The sequence below is a fragment of the Orbicella franksi genome, chromosome 8 (genome assembly GCF_964199315.1).
Source record: "Orbicella franksi chromosome 8, jaOrbFran1.1, whole genome shotgun sequence".
NCBI lineage: Eukaryota > Metazoa > Cnidaria > Anthozoa > Scleractinia > Merulinidae > Orbicella > Orbicella franksi.
In genome coordinates, this window is record NC_138152.1 from 8,994,646 (window position 1) to 9,014,645 (window position 20,000).

Here is a 20,000-nt window from a genome sequence, read left to right on the forward strand (position 1 = left end):
AGGCCGGAAAAAAAATTTAATAGTGCATGCGGAAGTATGAAAACTCTACGACATAGACTTTCGCTTGAAACTGCCCTTATCACCAAACAAAGACGAGGAAAAAACTTTTTTTTATAGCAGATGAGTTCTAACATTCTTCCAAAGACACAAAAGTAACCACGTCAAGTTAAGGAGCTACGTCACGGTTTGCGCATCTTAAAAAGTTTAGTCCTAACTTTTTATAAGTTCGTCGTTTGTAATCCGCGTGAATCTTCTCCATCCTTAACCATCCATGGTCCTTTATGGTTTATTATGATCTCTTTGGTGTTTTTCTAACTTAGTAAACTACTATTTTCAGGTATCCTTCCATTTAAAGGTAATTTTGTACGTGGCCAAAATACCTTAAAATACCGTGACTGACCTCCTTTAACAAAATGAAACTACATACCGCAGCATTGTATGGGTCCATGCAGGTGTCGATACAAAGGCTCTTGTTTAGCCTCGAACGAGTGCGCCAGATACCAGAAGGCGTGAGGATCTTTCTGTGCAACAACTGCCAGAAGCTCCGTCACCTTTCTCTCCACAGTTGTGAACAAGACGTTGTTAAAGATTCTCTCGTGATCAAGCCGGTCAAATTGGTTATGTGCCCGCATATATCTCAGGATATAATGCAAGTAATCATCGTTACGAATTTTGTCCGGAATGACGAGAAGGAAACTATCGAGGCTTCCTCTTTCAGAGACTTCAAGGTACTTTTTGATAATCCTGTCCGATTCTGGAGCGACCGAATTTTCCTTTTGAAGGAACTGTTCGCAATCTTGTAGCTTGGCGTGTGTTGGCATTGCTGTTTAGCTCTGCTCGCTCGCCGAGGTTCTTGAGTTGTGGTGCAAGACATTTCGCTGCAAATCAACTAAATATTCTAAAACAGGAAGTCAATTACCTACTAAAATTCATTTACGTCATCTAACAATGGGAAGGTCAATGTTCAGTGAATATCAACCCCGACTGATGAACTGCATCAAAATAACACCATGGTTCAGTGACTTCGATGTAAATACCTTGTTTACAGTGCAATTTTTTGACGATGCAGTTCGCGAAACAGAATTGCATACACGATGAGTCCATGGGCAACAAACTGTTAAAACAATTTTTGACACCGGATTTTGTTTTTGCTGTTGCCTGTTTGTTTCTGTGTTTATATAAATTTACGTTTCCCACGCTGTGTAGCAAAAACCACTAACGATCTCTTTCACGCCACATTAAACTTCCCACTAAATTTGCATCAAAATGTAAAAATGCGTGTTTTCAAATTAGTAAATATCATTTAAAAATAAAAGCTAAGATGGAGAATCAAATTAACTCGTAGTGATGTGCACACATACAGCAAGTTGTCGTTCACGTTGTGACAAGTTTGAGAATCACCATTTCCGTTAAATAAACCAGTATGCAGAAATGTGTCAGACTTTTCAAGATTCTTTTACACTCTAAAGATAATTTATAAAACGAAGTCTCCCGAAACCTAATTACGAAAACTTACAGCGTTTCTAAAATGGGAAGTGGGGCTTGAGAAAGTGGTCTGATGAAACACCGATCACTGATTGGTTGGTTGAGTCACCAGATCTTTGCTCTGTATGTACCACGTGACGGTGCATTATTTTTTAATATTTATCGTGCAAATGACAGAAGGACTGTGGTGAACTTTTCACTTAATTTATTACAGATATATTTAGGTAAACAGATTGATTACATGTCGAACGCTCATTAGCACTAGCTGTGCTAGCCAATCACAGGAAGCGTGCTGTATTTTTAGCCAATTAGAAAATTTATCCAAATCTGATTGGTCTCTGTTCCATTACAGTTATTTTTTAAAAAATAAACATCGCATGGAAACCCGGTATTAAGGCCACACGGAGATTTTGCCTCAGTTTTCTAGAAGGAATCCTACATTTCCGGCCTTGCTTCATTGTTATGTTTCTATTTTTGGCTGATCAGATCTTTCACAGATCCTACGTATACCGGCAGCATTTTCGTTTGCAGTCTCTTGCATCATTGTTTTTACAATGCTGTTATTTAACGTGATCGAACATTGGATCATAACCGAGGATATCGGCATTCAAGGGTGAAGACCGATTTCAGTTCCTACTGTCTATATTTCTCATGGATAAATTTTCCTAGGTCCTTGATTGTGATGACCTCCTTTGTTAGATTTGCTACAGAAGTGGTACAGAGGAGACTGGGATTTTTTAGTGTAGGTGTCATATAGTAATGCGGCTTTTTAGTCGAGCTAGAATACTCTGACACGTGAATAAAGTTGGATTGATTGATTGATTTTCACTGTTGGGGACGAATCGAACGGAAAGGATTTCAGTGAGAAACCTTTACCCAATTGGGATTAAATGGCAATAACTCATTGATTCAGTCTAAGATTCAGAGAGACGCGAGCAGGAAAAGTGCTATAGCAAGACTTCATGCAAACAAAACATTATTGAGTGATCAAGGCTTCTAAAGCGAACAGTCAAGAAATCAAGGATTCCATTTGGAAACCTTTGAACAATCGAGCAATTACGCCTCTGCTGTGTAACGGAGTACGGCAAATGACCGAACAAGAAGACGAACAAAGATGCTAATAGAAGCCACAAGAACAATATATAGAAAAATCTGAATCAATTTTATTCATTTTACATGGTTCTATTCAGCTCTAGTACAAACCTGGTGATCCTCAGCACGGCATTTGATCAACAAACAAGATTGTACCTTCTATACTGTTGATTGTGGAGCTGAGTGAATGATTAAAGAAACTTCCCCATCATTCGTTCGCCAATCAGAGTACAGCCATCGTGTTATGGGTAAATTTGTGTCATTACCGATGATTAAAGAAGCTCAGTCACGGTTTAAGTCACGGTTTATCTTGAAAAGTTTAGCCTAAATCTTTCAAGTTCGAAGTTTGCAATCCATGTTAATCTTCTCCATTCTCAACCATCCTTGTTCCTCTATGGTTTCTTATTATCTCTTTGGTATTTTTCTATCTTAGTAAACTAACATTTTCAAGTTTCCTTCAATTTAAATGTAATTTTGTGCGTGGCCATATCTCAAAATGCCGTGACTAAGCTCCTTTACGTGAAAGTATTATTGCTTTCGATATCCTATGCCAAGTTCTTGAACCAGGAGAAGCTGCGATTCAGTGATGTCTTATAATTGAATCATGCTTGTAAAGATGATTGGAATGATTAAGGGTGATTGGGAAGTTCGTTTCCACAAAGTTAGGCGTAAAAAAATTATCCATATGTACAAATGGTTGGACTTGTATGAACGGCGGTCGGATTTGTGACCGCGCCCTTCTTTGATAAGCCTTCGTCAAACAAAGTCGCTTACAAGTTCAGCAGCGGGAGAGTATCTTTGTTGTCGCTTCTCCTTTGCCCCAGGATTAACCAAACAAGCCAAACTTCCGTTGTTATTGGCGGTTGAGTTTAAGAGTGACGGAGTGGAGCCGCCGAACAGAATGGAAGCGGAACGTCCCAGATGTCTGTTTCCCGCTTCCATGTTGGCGGTTTTCATTTGCTGTAGCTGACCGTACAGTTTACGTATCTCTTCCTGAAAGTCGAAATACGACGAAACTAGAATCAGTTACAAGAAGTTAAAGTTTGTGAACGAAGCCCTCATTTGCAACTGGCCACTCACATCACACGGCACATCCATGTTGTACTGTTGTCTTAATAAGACTGGGGAATGGCGTACCAAACGAAAGATGTCGAGAGGTACTTGTGCGATACAATGCCGTTAACATTCGAACGAAAGTTACTGAGTAGCAGTTTCATGTGATGGTGTGTCATGCTGTGCAACGCAGCTCTAGTTAACACTAGCATGTGACCATTCAAATGAAAGCTATGGAGCAGTAATTTCATGTGGTACTGTTTATTATGCTGTACAAGGTGGTTCTAACTTTTAAGTCTGTGAATGAAACCCTAGTGTGTGACCATTCAAATGAAAGCTGTTAAGCAGTACTTTCATGTGGTACTGTTTATCACGCTGCACAAGGTGGTTTTATCTTCTATCTATTATGCCGTACAAGGTGGTGTTAACGGCTTTCAAGTCTTTGGATAAATCCCTGGTGTGTGACCATTCAAATGAATGCTATTGAGCAGTACACTCACTTGATATCACCACGCTGCATAGGATGCTAACTGAAACTAAATAAGCAACTTAACACGATATGGCCAAAGGTGTCATAGAAATATATAATATGCACAACGAGTTTGTTATATTCACCTTAAGGTCCTCGTTTTCAGCGCTCAAGTTCACCGTCCCTTCTGAGGATTGCCCTGTCATGTTAAGAGCAGCCCCCTTTACGGACGCAATCCGACCACTTGTGTCAAATACGTCGCCACGCCCCTTAATGACACGAACGATCTGCACAAGAAAAGGATATCATGTTTAAAAGAAAAAAAGAAAAAAAATCAACATATATTTAACAATGAAGTTATAGCTGCAAAGAAGATGGTCTAAAATTACGTGAGATGTTCACAAATAAAAATACCTTAAACGCTGCAACGGGCAACATGCTATGAGTAAATATTTTTTTTTTAGCAGTAAGGCGGCCATCATGAAACTGAACGGTTAGAAACCTAGACCTCTGGGATCTTTTTCATTCTCTGACGACACGAAATACCAAGAAGAGACTCTGATCTCCTAGAACATTTGGACACTGGATTAAAAAAATACACCGGCAAGAACAAAACAGTCTGTCTTTTTGTATTCTATATCTTAAAATTCCAACAGGTGAACTATATAGGCTCCTTTTTGAAAGGGTCTCAAGCTAGGAACCCTAGCACGTAAATCATGTGAGCTCATTTAACAAAAGGACCTCGAGTTTTAAGAACGAACACGTGACCTAGACGAATTCGAACTGGTTATTCGGATACAGGACGTTTCAAAGAGGGGTCTACAGTTTTGTAGACTGCTGACAGCCGGTGTTTCCTCTTAGGGTCAGACGAGTGTTTATCCGTGAACACGCACGCAAAAGGGCAATGTGGATGAAAAGGGTTTGGGTGCCGCACCCATCATGTCTTGTCCCAATCCCTTCTAGTTTGAAGTGTCTCGCCTCATAATTCCTGTCTGATTTCGAGAAAAGACCGGCAGTCTAATAGCTTTGGTAAGAATAGGCGACCTAGAAGAATTCTAACAGATAAAACAACACAGGCTCTCCCTAAAGAGGAGTCCATACCTTGGGAACGAATACGAGCCCTAGGAGCACAGACACGCTGAGCTGCACTCTAAAGAACTCCAGAAGGTAAATCATATCAGGTCCTGCGAGGTCCCCAATAAAAAGCCTGCAATGAATGATAATGTGAAGAGAGGTTACTCCTCAGAAAAATCAAATGCTTTAAATCATAAGTTACTAAAATAACTCTTAGATGTTACTAGAACAACGTGGAGATCAGTTCAGATAATTTGGTCATATTGTCCTATGGACTGTGACACATCCCTAGACAGCGAGCAGTCTCTCTTTTGCTCGAAAATCCAATCCGCGGGGAAGAACGTCAACGACGTCTACGCTGTTCGCGGCTCGCGGCTTCGCCACACGCCTCTGTTCATTTGCGTCCCCCACGAATTTTAGAGCAAAAGAGAGACTGCGCGACTTCCTTCAGCACCTAATTTAGAACACTAGGAGAATAGGCTGGTAAATGTCAGTAATATACTCTCCTCCACTGTTCAATTCAGGCCCTGAGGAATAAGCAAACAGCAATTTTAAATTTGGTCGAGGGCAAGTTTTATCCACGGGATACAGGAAGCAGTTTTGCCTACCCATAATTCACTGGAGCTACTTGGTGGCCTGCGTGGCAGACGGAGATTGGGCCGAGCGCTTATCTTCCCGCTATATACGGCGCATATAAAGTGTAGCTGCTCGGCGTTTGAATGGGGTTAAATAGGGGGCCTGGAACGCGCGAATACAGTGTGTTTTTCTTGTAACTGTCTGTTCATAATTTTTTGGTCGGGGAAATCGTTTCTGTTGTTTTTCTATCTGCATTCTGTCAGTGGTGTTTTGTCGAAGCATCGGTGCAAACCGGGAAAGAAATGTTCCTTGGTCATTATGAAGTTGAAGTAAGCAAATGAAATTCGGCGGACACAGTTTTCAAAGTTTTCGGTCTTGAAAAAAAGTTGACCCAAGATCGTTTAGTATTGTTTGATTGCTTTTTATGCGAGAAGAGCTTCATTTTGGAAAAAAAAAATCCAAGCACACTTTACTCAAGCCGCATTGGGCAAAATGGAAGTTATAGGATTCTTCATCTCCGTAATTGGCCACGTGACACGTTTTGACCAATCCCGCAAGTGAAAATGTTTTTAAATTGAAGACAGCAAATACGACACTTGTCTTGTACTAAAGGATAAAACACGAGATTTAAATGCACTCAGTGCGATAAGAGTTCTAGAAAGAACTCTAATATGCGACTATGTACACGAGTAATAACTCAATGACGTCGTCATGGGAACGGGCCATCACAGCATCAAATAGAGCTGACACTTCTATTGTACCTATCGCGCTATTGGTTTAATGCTTAAGATTAACAATTGTGCAACAATGGAGTGCTTTTCCAGGGGGTGTCTTTCGGATTTTCCCCTTTAACTTCCAAGACTTATAGCCTCTCATTGAACTACGGTACTGCAAAGGTACTTTTTGACCCTGCATTTAAGGCGATAGGAAGTTTAAATTCATGAAAGAAATTTTAGGATGGAATTTTGCTGCAGGTGGAAGCATGATTCTGCCACTAACGTACACACTGACGTCAATTGTGGTTAATGAGGTAATGATTTACGCAAGCAACATAGCGTTGGACAAACAAACGTCACTCTTGAGAGCTGATTAAAATTTTGTTTCAGAGAGCGTTTTCAGAGAACGTGAGGTTTTCCGTGTTGGAAAAAAAAAAGTCAAAGCCTGCTAGAAACTTGCCGAAAAAACAAAAAGACAAAATAGGGAGGCTAAGCATGGCTAACTTAAACTTTACACTTTTAGATTTTCAGTTGTTGCCATTATTTTGTTAAAAAAAATATATTAAAGTAAAGTGTCTGCTATGGGGCACATTCTTCGCAAAAAAGGACTGGAAAAAAGCCAATTACCCGTATGTTCAATAAAATAAAATATAATATGATAACAAATTTATCCCTCTTAAGTTAACTGTTAATTTCTAAGTTCTATTAGGCGTTTAAATATGTCTTAGTGGAATTAAAATGTAAAGACAATTTTCAACGAAAGGGCCAATACTTTGGTGAACCCTGTTGTACTTGTCGGTCTTGTTCAGTAGTATTTCTGGTTTGGGATAGAAATAAATTTGCACTACATTTGGTTACCTCGCTAATTTTGTGGCGATCCTTCATTTCAGTAACCAACGCACAAAAGTGAAAGACTTAAAATAAAGAAAAAAAAAACGACGAAAGATTGCACCATACGGCCTTTTAAATGCCCTTCACTATTCTAAAAAGCGTAGCATTCGGCTGGCTTTCCGTGTCAGCGCATAACACAATATCACAAATGCGGGCTTTCGCGTTTGCCTCAAGCAGTGAATTGTGAACATTGCCACAACATATGGCCTGTCAGAAATAGACGAACCACCTGGTGTGTTCTGCTTAATAACTGGCTCCGGCAGAAAACCAATACATTGTGCCATGAGATAATGGATTGAGCAATTTAGTCAAAGACAATTCAACCATCAACAGTTTTTTTATCTTTCATTATCATACAAACAACAAGAAGTTGCAGAGAGCTATGAGGAAGGCTGCTTACGCGCAATAAAATTATGCTGTTAGAACAAAACTAACAGGTGAAAAATTCGAAGGAAAAACCGAATTCATCGTCTGGTTGATTACAGCCAAATAACAAGAACATTTTTTTTCTGCTTCATCTATAAGAGTCAGGAATAGATTAACGGACGATAAAGTGGTTATATACGCTTCAAACATCCAGTTGCTCTGAATATTTCAAATTTCCTTTTCAATACGTCAGATTTTTTTTTTCTTATTTTCAACATGTCCGATTTTTTTCTCTCGTTTTCATTAATCATTTGTAACATTTTAACACTTTTTAGACCAAGGGAATATTTCAACTATCCCACTACTAAACCTCAAACTTTGACTTGGAGCAGTCATGGAGTAAATTTACAACAGTCGATCTCATATCTGCAAAGTTCGGTTTCTATAGAGGTATTGCACAGCAGCCATGTTGCATGGCAGGGACAATGAAAATGTTTTGCATTAGAAAGAATATTTTTTCCCAAAAAGAATCTATTGTTCCTGCCATGCAACAGGGTTGCCGTGCAAAACTTCTATAAGAAGGAATTCTCAAAACATGCGCGATAAAGACATTTTCAGATATAGTCCGAGCTTTACAAAGTGTGTTCATGTACTCGTTTCACCTGGAACAGGGTTGAATTTTATCACACAACTGGTTTTCAACTAGGCAAAGTCCACGTTTCACATGATGCCCCCTGCCTATATCGGACATGCGACTTTTATAGCTTTCCCACATAATTTCATGCAGAAAAAAAATTATTGATGCGTTGCTACCAAAGTTAGAATTATTTTCCCAAAGTCTGTGGGGTGGCGTAGACAATTACACATATAGAACCCACCAAATGTCGAAACATAATTGGCTTAACATGTGGACGCCTCTCCCATTTCCCTCTTCAATCGCCCAAAGATCCAAATATATATTCTCCGTACTGACTCCATACATTTCCTTTAATGCCAGTTAGGAGAATTTGATGGCGAGTCAACATTATATTTTTGCCATCACCTGCCACTTGAAAATGTTAGAAGGTAATCATTAACAGGACTAAAACCCTGTAATCCTTAAAGAAGCTCCATTTAAAATCAAACCTCATAATTTTACAAAAGGATCTGTTCCTATTGTTTCACGCCGCCGAATAACAGTTTGTAGATTATCCCTCATTAGTCCGCACTCATTTTTTGTTATAAATAGACGGGAGAATTTTGTCTTATGCCACGAGTTAAATTTTTGATCACTCCCCTGATTTTATAAACGTTTTTACTGAATTTATGTCACTATGTTGAGAAAAATTCAGACGATGATACAGTACAGCGTGACACAGAGCCACAGGAGTACGTGACGAAAACCATTTAAAGGCACGACGGTTAAAATAAGCGCTCGCAACTTTTAGTCTTATACATGCTAGTTTTTGGAGAAATTAGTTTCTGATCTACGTACTGAAAAGAAATGTATTAAATAATTTTGAAAGCTGGCAATTTAACGTTACGCCCATAATAATAGCATAAAAGCGGACAAAATTTCTTGCCTGATTTAATACACCTTCCCTTCTCCAACTGATTTCACCAGCATCGATATCATTTCGCAAAACAAATCTCCAGAAGAAGATTACTCTAACCATAAATGTTCTGTTTGTTAAGGGAGGGAGTGAAAAATGAAAACACGTCTTTATAAAAGACAAAAAGAGAAATGCCTTGTTCACAGTTTAGTGAAAAAGTCAAGAAACATATTAACGTAATTGTCCCTCTGGCTTGCTTGTCAAGTTTAATTCAAACCAAAGATTGTCAACCTCCAGAAATAAAAAAAAAATTAATAATAATTGTAGAAATAGTGCTAAAAAAAGACCTCAGTTTTGTCAACTGCGTGATGCCCAATAGAACGAAACTGAATAACTTAAAAATAAAGTCATTTGCTCGATAGATAATAACACATGATACTGATCTTGCAAACGGAGTTTTATTATCCACAATATATCTGTACAGAGGGGACTGACTTGTCATTGCTACGAATAAATAGTTACAAAGAAATACTGCAGCCAGACCATCAAATATATTTTCGTATTTTTTGACAATTTTTTAATCAACGATGTGACTTGTATGCAAATTCAAGGAATTTTTTTCCCTTTAATTTTCACCGTTCTGTTTATTTCGCTGTGTGACAAATATTGTAAGTCGTGTAGGGGTGATTTTCCCCGCGTGCGGTCAATTGGTTTCCAACAATTTTTACTTCTCGTCTTCTTTTATTACTTTTGTTTATTTATCTTATTTTTTCGCGCAAATGGCCGCTGTGATTCTATATACCGAGAGATTCTTTCATTGCTGCAATTGTATAAACTCGAAAATAATATCCTCGGTTATGACAATGCACATTTTAAAGACTGGTTGATTGGAAAATTCTGTTTCTCCCAATGAAAAACACAACAAAAAACCGTGTGCATTTCAGCCATGCTAAATTAAAAGAGCCAAGAAAAAAACTTTGATAAAAAGAGTGATTCCTCACGAAAAAGGTGGCTCGCGAACGAAATTTGGCGAACGTTTCGAATTCTAAAACGAATGAATGAACATATGCTGTCTGTTTGTTTAAAGGAAAATAGAATTCTACATTACACTATATGAATATTAATGAAACAAAGGTATATTTACATCGCCTAAGTTCACTGCCAAGGTGCATTTGTTGAAAATTCAATGGTTTTCTCCGATGAAGACGCTATTACATAAATCCATTCTTAAAATGAACATTGCTAAATAGTTCCCCTTGACGGCAATTGCTCCGCTATCGGATCAATATTCACTTGTGCTGTGGACTGTCCATGTGTTTTTGTTATATTTCAGCTTGGAGAAAATCCAGTCGAACGACGCTCTCTTGTTTTGCGATATCCGTCCGTGAAAATCTTCTGCTCTAGCGTCGAGCTGCTGCCGTATTGTCTTTATCGTTTTCCGCTTTTTTTTCGCGAAGGAAGAGTCCACGAATTTTTCCATGTTTGACGGTTCACCCAAAAAGCCCTCCAGTCAAAAATCGCCAGTAATTATGAAAGCCACAAAAACACATCTCTCCGAAACGATAAATATCCACTAACTAGGAGCAGGATTTGATGAAATTGCTTCGCCTTGTCAGAATTTTATTTTCGGCATGCGTTGAAGCGAATCCAGTCGGACGGGAATAAATTTTATGCGTCAACTCCAAATGTCGAGTTCTTTTTATGGTCTGTTACACCGGTACACTTTCAATGGTTTCCAAACCGGTTTTATATCACATTGCTCGATGCCCCGCTTGACAGTGACGTGACGGCGTTGTTGGCTTTTGTTGGGTTCTCTAAGGCCAGTATAATGTCATGATGGATGTCTATATGTTTCTTGTGATCCGCGTTGCTGGCTGTCTGAAACACCTTCAATTCGCCGATTTCCTGTAAAAGTTTCAAAGTTTCCTCGTTAACCATTTGTATCGTCGGCGCTAGCGAGGATTTCTCTTGCTTTATTGTTTCCTCCTCGTTATTCGAACGCCTACCAGACGCTGCTTTCTTCGCCGGCGCACTTTCTTGCGGCGAAACTTCGTCGTCCCGTCTTCGAGATGGCAGGCATCCCATTATGCTGAGCTTAAAACACTCTCGCATCTAAAGAAAAAAAAACATCGCGATAACACGGCATTAATATTCAGTTTTGCCGCCTTAGAACTGGCATCCCAACGAGGTATCGGCCGATGCTTGTTGCTCCGTTGATCAGGCTGTATTTAGCATTGGATAACATTTAATTATTAACTAACACAAACAGACGCATTTGATGACATCTGACGTCATTTCGTGTTGTCAGAGCTCAATGTTAAAAGGGTTTCCATTCCTTGTTGCAAAATAGGCCAAAAGTAGCAATTTATTTCTCAATTATATCGAACCGAACTTGAAATAAAAAGGCTATCAGGTTATCGCATAGAGCCTCGTCGGGCGTAAAAGGTCAAGAAATAAAATAACAGAGAATATAAATTAGGTGTCGCAACACAGGCCGATATTCAAATTGCTTTTTCAAAATTTTCTGAAGCTAATATGACCACTAAATGACTAAGGAGTTTTAACCATGAGCAGCTTGCCAAAGGGAAAAAAAATAAACAAAATTGGTGCGCATCCAATGACAATGAATTTGTTTGAGTTGAATTAAAAATATCAATGAGTAGCTTGGCATAATTCAGAAAGCTTGTCGTTCACGGAGACATGTGTAATCAGGGGCAGATTAAAACCGCAAACGTAATTATACTCACATCTGACCAGAGTGGAGTTTTATGTTCTCTACAAAATTTGAATGCTTTCTTTTACGTTAATATGTTTTGCAGCGCTCTCGCCATACCAGTTGATTCAATTCGCACAGTATATTAAATAACATCTTACAATTAAATTAAATAAGGCAAGAGTCACTCTACCAACCTTTCCCATTGTGTGGTATACACTGAATTAAGCCAAGCTTCTGATCCTCAAAATCACTGAAAAGAGCAACTAATCATGCAAAAGAAACCGTACAGGTTTTGTTAGTTCGAATGCGATGAAACCTGGAACAATCGCGCGACGTGCCTTCAAAATATGACTGACGAGCTATTTCTCAAGTGAGTGGGCTTTTTAAGGAAAACAATGACGTCATCAAATGCTCACAGCCTGATCGATAAACACTTATATCGATGTTACAATCACGCATTGAATACACTTCACGCCTCTTTTCTCGCCTAAAAATAAGACCTGTTGAAAACACGCTGAGCACGGAAGCAAAGGCATGTTTCAAAATAGATCGATCATTTTGCTCGAGGCAACTGCCAGCACAGCGTTGCTTGGGCATGAGAAATTTCTGCTCTCACTGAAGTTCACGACGTGTATCTGAATTATTCATCAATGGATAATGACACTTTTAAAGAAGATTACGTTTATATTTAGCCGAAGTGTAGAAGGAAATGCTATATCAAGCCGTTATAAGCCCCCAATTGAAAGGATTTCTCGCTAAGAAATTTGCGGGCTGGAGTTAAAGTTGCTATTTCTTCTCGAAACTAATTCCTTTCGCAGCATGGTTGTCGTGTTTTGTGTTCGCGTGTTCTCGTGAACGTTCGGTCAGACATTCGGTCGAGTCATGACGTACGACAAAACAATTAACTTCGTCAATGGTAGATTAATCCAACATTAAGCAACATAATCTGCTTTACTGCTGAAATACCTTCAGGGCAAGAGCGAGGTATTTGACCGATATAAGGTTAGTGACGCATTTTAAAACATGCGCGTGTCTAAGAGCTTACTGAAATAAACTCGGTTCAAGAACTTTTCTTGTCAATCGGAAAAACCTCCTTGTAGAAATGTTATGTAACTGCTATAAGACGTGAGTAGGAGGAGAGAACGTGCGAGGAAAATTGTATCCAACATCGTGCTGGTCTTAAGGAGACAAGGGAAAAACCCTTTTTAATAGAAACACGAAAACTTCTTCAAATATTGATTGTAAATCCGAGTTAATATTTGATCAGCGGTGAAATTCGTGATATGACTATGATATACGGTATGCTTGATCAAACAAATCATCAACAATTAGCACAAGTGTTGGAATTAAATCTAACTTCTAATAAAACAAAATCAGTCACAAAACGAACCAGGAAACCCATGTAATGAGGAATGATAGTGAAACTGACGCTGACACAATGACACGACACTTCGCCCACGCTCGTAAACATTTTGCTTTCTCATCACGATCTAACAGTGATAGGCAACGATGATGAAGCTACAGCACGGCAGCTGGCGTGGGGCGTTCAGTTTCCGTTTGAGAAATCAAAATCCTGCCCACACACAAGCACGAGATCACATCGGGAAACAAGTAATACACTTACGTAGTGGAAAAACGCATTGAGGCTGGACAAAAAGGAAGGAAAGGACGGTTCTGGTGGACGGAAACCAGCCTATGAAATAAACAGCCTGGATGTTTTGATCGGCGCCTTTGTGTTTCGGAAATTTAGAGATGGACTAATAATGTTTCGGTGAACCGATAACGATGCAAGCTTCTTTCAGCTGAATTTTTCAGAATGATTTAGTTTTGATATGCAGCAGCAATCGCCATCTTTACAGTTTTACACCCTACATTTTACGTTCAATGTATTAATTACCCGTTTTCTAAAGGATAAGGCGACTTTTTCTTTTCCTTTGAGAAAAAAGGAAACAAAATGCCTTCTTCCTTTCTCTGTCACGGATATGAAAACTTGATTTGCGTTAAGAACCCATTCACAATCACTGTCTGAAACAAACTCACGTTCAATGGATTTCTACAATGTTTATTATGATATAAACAAGTATTTACAAATCCCGGCATTTAAAAGCCTCTTCCGACACTGACATGGCTTCTACTCTCGAAAGGAAAGAAAACATTACAAAAAATATACATCAGGGCCTACAATTTGATTTACAACCGTCAAATTCGCCAAGGCCAGGAAACAGAGCAAAGATCGTTGACAACAGAATTCAGTGAAGGCACAAAAGAACTAGTTAGTGAATGAATAAAACGGTATTTCCTCTTCGGCAACCACAATAAACACTCCCTTAAAACACTCAGTTATTGTTTTCTTTCCAAACTAGAACGGATAACAGATTATCTATACTTTCTCTGATTGGTACTTTCCTGTTTAAGATTTTTAAGAGCAATTGCGTGCACAGATTCGCTTGACTAAGCAATATAAGATATCCAAAAAAAAATCAGTACCACTATAGTGGTCTGTGAATTTTGTTAATGGTTAATCCATTCAGTTCAAACAAACGATGAATTTGAACAAGGCCAAAGCGAGCCAAATTACTGATTCTCGTTTAAAAACCGTATACCTCAAATAGGCCACGCGCTTGCCTTTAGATCGTAAAATATGGGTTCTATTGATGACCATAAAAATCACCGCCATTTGCTTGCCAAGTCAGATATTTTTAATTCCCTAGTGTGTAATCTATCCGTTGGATAGTGTTATCCAGCCCAAATCTTTCAATATTATTGGAGAGTTAGCTATTTTTAACTGAGCTAATATTAAGAATTTATTTCTGAAGAGTTTTATTTTGAGCTTAGGACTATTAAAACAAAAAGGGCTAAGTTGAAAACAGATAATGAGCGAATTCCAGCCACAGTCGAACTATCAGAAGTTGAGTACAAGTGACCCAGAACAATACAAAAAGCTGGTATGCGCTTCACACACCATGTGCACGTGAAAGTGAGAACGACTTGAGAAACACGCTACGAATACAACGGAGCACTTAGCATAGAATATTGAAGCTAGAAAAAGTGATGAATGCTTTGCAATGAGATGAAACTGAGGTGAAAGCTTAAACCAAGCTGCTTTTCTTTTCGTCCTTGTTTTCTGGTTACTGTTTGCAATACAAACACTGCTGCAAAAAAGCGTGATTACGACCGAATCCTTGTTGCATTGTCTAGGGTTGTGAATTCATTTGGCGAAAGTAAAATTAAATACATAACAAAGCGCAATTGAAGAGCGAAGTGTCGAGCTACATAGTTTGTTGAGCAACTTTAAATAGGGGTCATGGCCGATTGAGGCAACATTCATTGATAACAACTGATAATGCAAATAATATTTTGTCTCTTTTCAATCAATCTATGAGATTTGTTACGTATTCGCAATCTAGACCGCGTGCCATACTGGCAAATGAATTTCTGTTTTCCTACTTTATTAGACATAAGTTAAATATAATACCAAACCAGCGGCTTTCCCGCAAACAGATCTTAAAATACATCACCTGTTTACACTTCAGTCCGAAATTTTATCAAAATGATCAGCACTTCACCAACATGCACCTATCCGACAACATATATTGTATTAATGAACCAAAGGAAAAAGCCGTTAGAGAGTGATAATAGATCGTTTCCATGGTAACACTAACAAACAAAATATATATTGATATTTTGGTTATTTTCTAAGCTGAAAAAAAAAAAACAACTAAAGAATTAAGAAAACGAAGATTTCTATAAACAGAATTACTCCGACATCAACTGAAGATGTCTATTTCGTGGGCCGGAATGAGAATTTAATTGTGTAGAAGAATTGAGAACATAACTTGTGACCAAGAAAGGAAAATTGACTAGCAATACTTTCATGTAATATTATCGTTATGCTGAACAAGGTAGAGTGTGCACACGATTCTACGGAAAATTAGTGAGTAGCATTCCTATGTTGTACAAAGTTTTTTTCTAACTTTTAAGATTGTGGATGAAAGTCTAGTGTGTGACCATTCAGATGAAAGCTATTGAGCAATACTTTCATGTGGTACTGTTTATTACGCTGTACAAGGTGGTTCTGACTTTTAAGTCTGTGGATGAAACCCAAGTGTGTGACCATTCAAATGAAAACTATTGAGCAGTACTTTCATGTGGCACTGTTAATTATGATGTACAAGATGGTTCTAACTTTTCAGTCCGTGAATGAAACCCTTGTCTGCGGCCATTCAATCGAACGCTACTGAAAAATACTTCCATGTGGTACTGATTAGTCAGAGCGAGTCATGCACATTAAGCTCAATACTGTAACAGGAACAATCCACCTTGTATCTGCTTACGCTCCTACTCTGACATCCAGTAGTGACATCAAAGATGCTTTTTACAGTGAGCTCGAAGACTCCACCAAAAGACTGCCAAAAAACCACTCCCTGATAATTCTTGGTGATTTCAATGCTAGAGTAGGGGACGACCAACGGTCATAGCCCATCAGCCTCGGGCATGCAGGCGTCGGCAAGTGCAATGAAAATGGTCAGCGGCTCCTCGAGCTCTGCACACATAATCAGCTCTGCATTACCAATACATTCTTTGCAGTCAAGAAGCAGCACCGTGTATCCTGGATGCACCCAAGATCCAAGCATTGGCACCAGCTGGACCTTATTATCGCTCGCCGTGAGCACCTACACACCATTCGTACAACCCGTGTATTTCACAGTGCTGACTGTGATTCTGACCACTCCTTGGTCATCACCAAGGTCGCCTTCCGTGCCAAGAAACTTTATCACGTTAGGAACCACACTAAGGCTCGTATTAACGCAGCTGCCACTTCCATCCCAGAAAAAGCTGCGAAATTCCAAGATCTGCTTAACAGCAAACTGAGAGACTGTTCTGATCTAGAGGCAAAAGAATGCTGGGACCAGATCAGAGACACCACCCTCGCTGCTGCCATCCAAGCATTTGGCAAGACAAAAACCAGGAGCCAGGATTGGTTTGACGCAAACATTATCACTCTACAGCCGCTGATAGAAGCCAAGAGAGATCTGCTGCTGGAACACCGCAAGAATCCAACACCTGAAACCCTTGCTGCCCTAAGGCTGGCTAGGAATCACGCTAAGGAAGAGTGCATTAGGTGTGCCAACAAATTTTGGCTGGATCTTTGCTCAACCATCCAGGTTGCCGCTGACACTGGCAACATCCGAGCCATGTTTGAAGGCATTAAGAAAGCTATAGGTCCAACTCCAACCAAATGTGCCCCACTGAAATCCTCAAATGGTGAAGTAATTCAAGACAAGGCCAAGCAACTCGAAAGATGGGTTGAACACTATTCTCAGCTCTACGACCATGAGAACCTAGTCTCCGCAACTGCACTCGACCAGATCGAGACACTGCCAAACATGCCTGAACTAGATAATGCCCCTACTCTAGGGGAGCTTGTAGGTGCCATCAAAGACATTTCATCCGGCAAGGCACCAGGATCAGATGGCATACCTGCAGAGGTCTTCAAATGTGGTGGTGACCAGCTTCACAATGTGCTCCATCAGTTGTTGTGCAAATGCTGGGAGGAGGGAGCAGTCCCCCAAGAGATGCGAGATTCTATCATCACAACCCTGTTCAAGAACAAGGGTGACCGCAGTGACTGCAACAATTATCGGAGCATCTCTCTCCTTTGCGTTGCTGGCAAGCTCTTTGCCCGTGTGGCACTCCGTCGCCTTCAGCAGCTTGCAGAAAGAGTGTACCCTGAGTCTCAGTGTGGTTTTCGATCCCAACGCTCAACGGTTGATATGATTTTCTCTGTGCGACAGCTACAAGAAAAGTGCAGGGAACAACAACAGCCTCTTTTCATTGCCAGATTTAACTAAGGCTTTTGATCTGGTTAGCAGAGATGGCCTCTTCAAGATCCTGCCTCTCATCGGCTGCCCACCAAAGCTTCTGAGCTTGCTGAAGTCTTTCCACAACAACATGCACGGTACTGTTCTATTCGATGGCAACATGTCAGAGGCATTCAACATTCGCAGCGGAGTCAAACAAGGCTGTGTACTGGCTCCCACCCTCTTTGGAATCTTTTTCTCAGTGCTCCTGAAACATGCCTTTAGAACAACAAATGCTGGCATTTTTCTCCGTTCCCGCACTGATGGCAAACTTTTCAATCTTGCCCGACTCAGATCGAAAACCAAAGTCAGCCAAGTTCTCCTCAGAGACTTTTTGTTTGCCCACGATGCAGCTCTGGTTGCTCATAGTGGCGACGATCTCCAGAACCTCCTCAATGGCTTTTCGAACGCCTGTGATGACTTCGGCCTAACCACCAGCCTCCAAAAAACCAAAATCATGACTCAGGATACAGAGGTTTCCTCCTCTCTCTTCATCAAGGACTATGCACTTGAAACGGTCAACAGCTTCATCTACCTTGGTTCTACTGTTACTAACACCACCTCCCTTGACACCGAAATAGGAAAGAGGATTGGGCACGCTGCAACCAACATGTCAAAGCTTTCACAACGTGTCTGGGAAAATCAGAAGCTCACTACTCCCACCAAAATGGCTGTCTACACAGCCTGCATCATCAGCACGCTCCTCTATGGTAGCGAGTCCTGGACAACGTATGCAGCACAAGAAAAACGCCTGAATGTGTTCCACCTGCGCTGCTTGCGGCGCATCCTCTCCATCTCCTGGCAGGACCGCATTACGAACAGTGCTGTCTTAGAGAAAGCAGGCATCCCCTCCGTATACACCCTTCTTCGCCAGAGACGTCTGCGGTGGATTGGCCATGTACATCGAATGGATGAGGGCCGCATTCCCAAGCAACTCTTGTACGGAGAACTAGTACAAGGAAAAAGGCCGGTAGGACGACCGAAGCTCCGTTTCAAGGACGTGGCGAAGAGGGACATGCAGGCCATTGGTCTTCCAATCGATTCGTGGGAGACTCTTGCCAGTGACAGGAGTGCGTGGAAAACAAATTGCACTGAAGCCCTACGAGAGGGAGAAAAGCTTCTACACATCACAGTGGATACCAGGAGAGAACGTCAGAAGGCCAGGGCCCTTGCTCCACCCACTGATTCCACTTATGTCTGTGGTTCTTGTCACCGCATCTGCCGATCACGAATCGGACTCCAAAGCCATCTCAGAAAATGTTTAAGGAAATGTACAATTACTAACACACGCTAAAATTATGGACTAGATTGTCCGATTATGCCAATACATACATACAAGGTGGTTCTCACTTTTAAGTCTGTGGATGAAACCCTAGTGTGTGACCATTCAAAGGAAAGCTTGCTGAGCAGTACTTTCATAACTTTTACAAGGAGGTTTTAACTTTTCAGTCTTTGAATAAAACCCTAATGTACAACCATTGAAATGAAAGCTACTAAGCATTTTTTTGTTCAGCATACGGTGCTCGCTAATTTTACAATTCTCTCCAAGTGAATATTCTGGAAAGTTTGTCTTATTTTGTACTACTTGAACTCCAGCAGATACTGGGCAATATTTTTAATCAGCGTACCATAAGTCGTAAAGATCTGCAAACCGCAGTGATATCGTCAAATATTTACCCATTTTTTATTGCATTGTTTTGTTCAGGCATGTGGCCACTATTTGGCCGGAATACCGTTGACGCATGAAACAGACTTTATTTGCCCGGGTCGCTCAAGGGCCGACAGCATAATAAGTTTTGTGTGGCTCGTCGAAAGATCTGTGACAGTGAACTGCGTCCAATATAAGCGGAACAAGAAACAAATATATCTTTAAGTTGATTGAATGGGTTGACACAATTCCGAAACTATTTCAACATGTAAAATATTTGGCTGAACTCAAAATACTTCCAAAAACCACAATGTAGCTGATAATAGCTATTGATATTGCAGCCTTTCAACTTCAGTATTGAAGTTTTCTTCTGAATGAAGATCTCGTCGAGGAAACAACATTTAAAACTACAGACTATACAAGCCCAAGAGAATACTACGTCTTTACAAAAAGGCCCATTCGGAACATTCCAAAAACAGACGTTTTAAGTACTTGGTGCACTTAAACTTCCAAACAAAACA

The 20,000-nt window shown here is 40.1% G+C and overlaps 1 protein-coding gene across 2 annotated transcripts in view; it reads right to left on the reverse strand.

Moving 5' to 3' along the window:
* Positions 1–1,503: 1,503 nt before the first annotated feature.
* LOC145494503 (putative G-protein coupled receptor CG31760) overlaps positions 1,504–20,000 on the reverse strand; it is a 27,242-nt gene continuing 8,745 nt past the window's right edge. Inside the window, exons 8-10 of one of the 2 annotated variants that reach the window (XM_081473985.1) lie at positions 5,201–5,306; positions 4,246–4,386; positions 1,504–3,570 (exon numbers count right to left, since the gene is read on the reverse strand). In XM_081473985.1, coding sequence (XP_081330111.1) covers positions 3,334–3,570; positions 4,246–4,386; positions 5,201–5,306 — 484 coding nt within the window. In that variant the 3' untranslated portion in view covers positions 1,504–3,333. Of the gene's footprint in view, positions 3,571–4,245; positions 4,387–5,200; positions 5,307–11,251; positions 11,367–20,000 lie in introns of those variants that run through there. The other variant, XM_081473986.1, reaches the window with a different exon arrangement.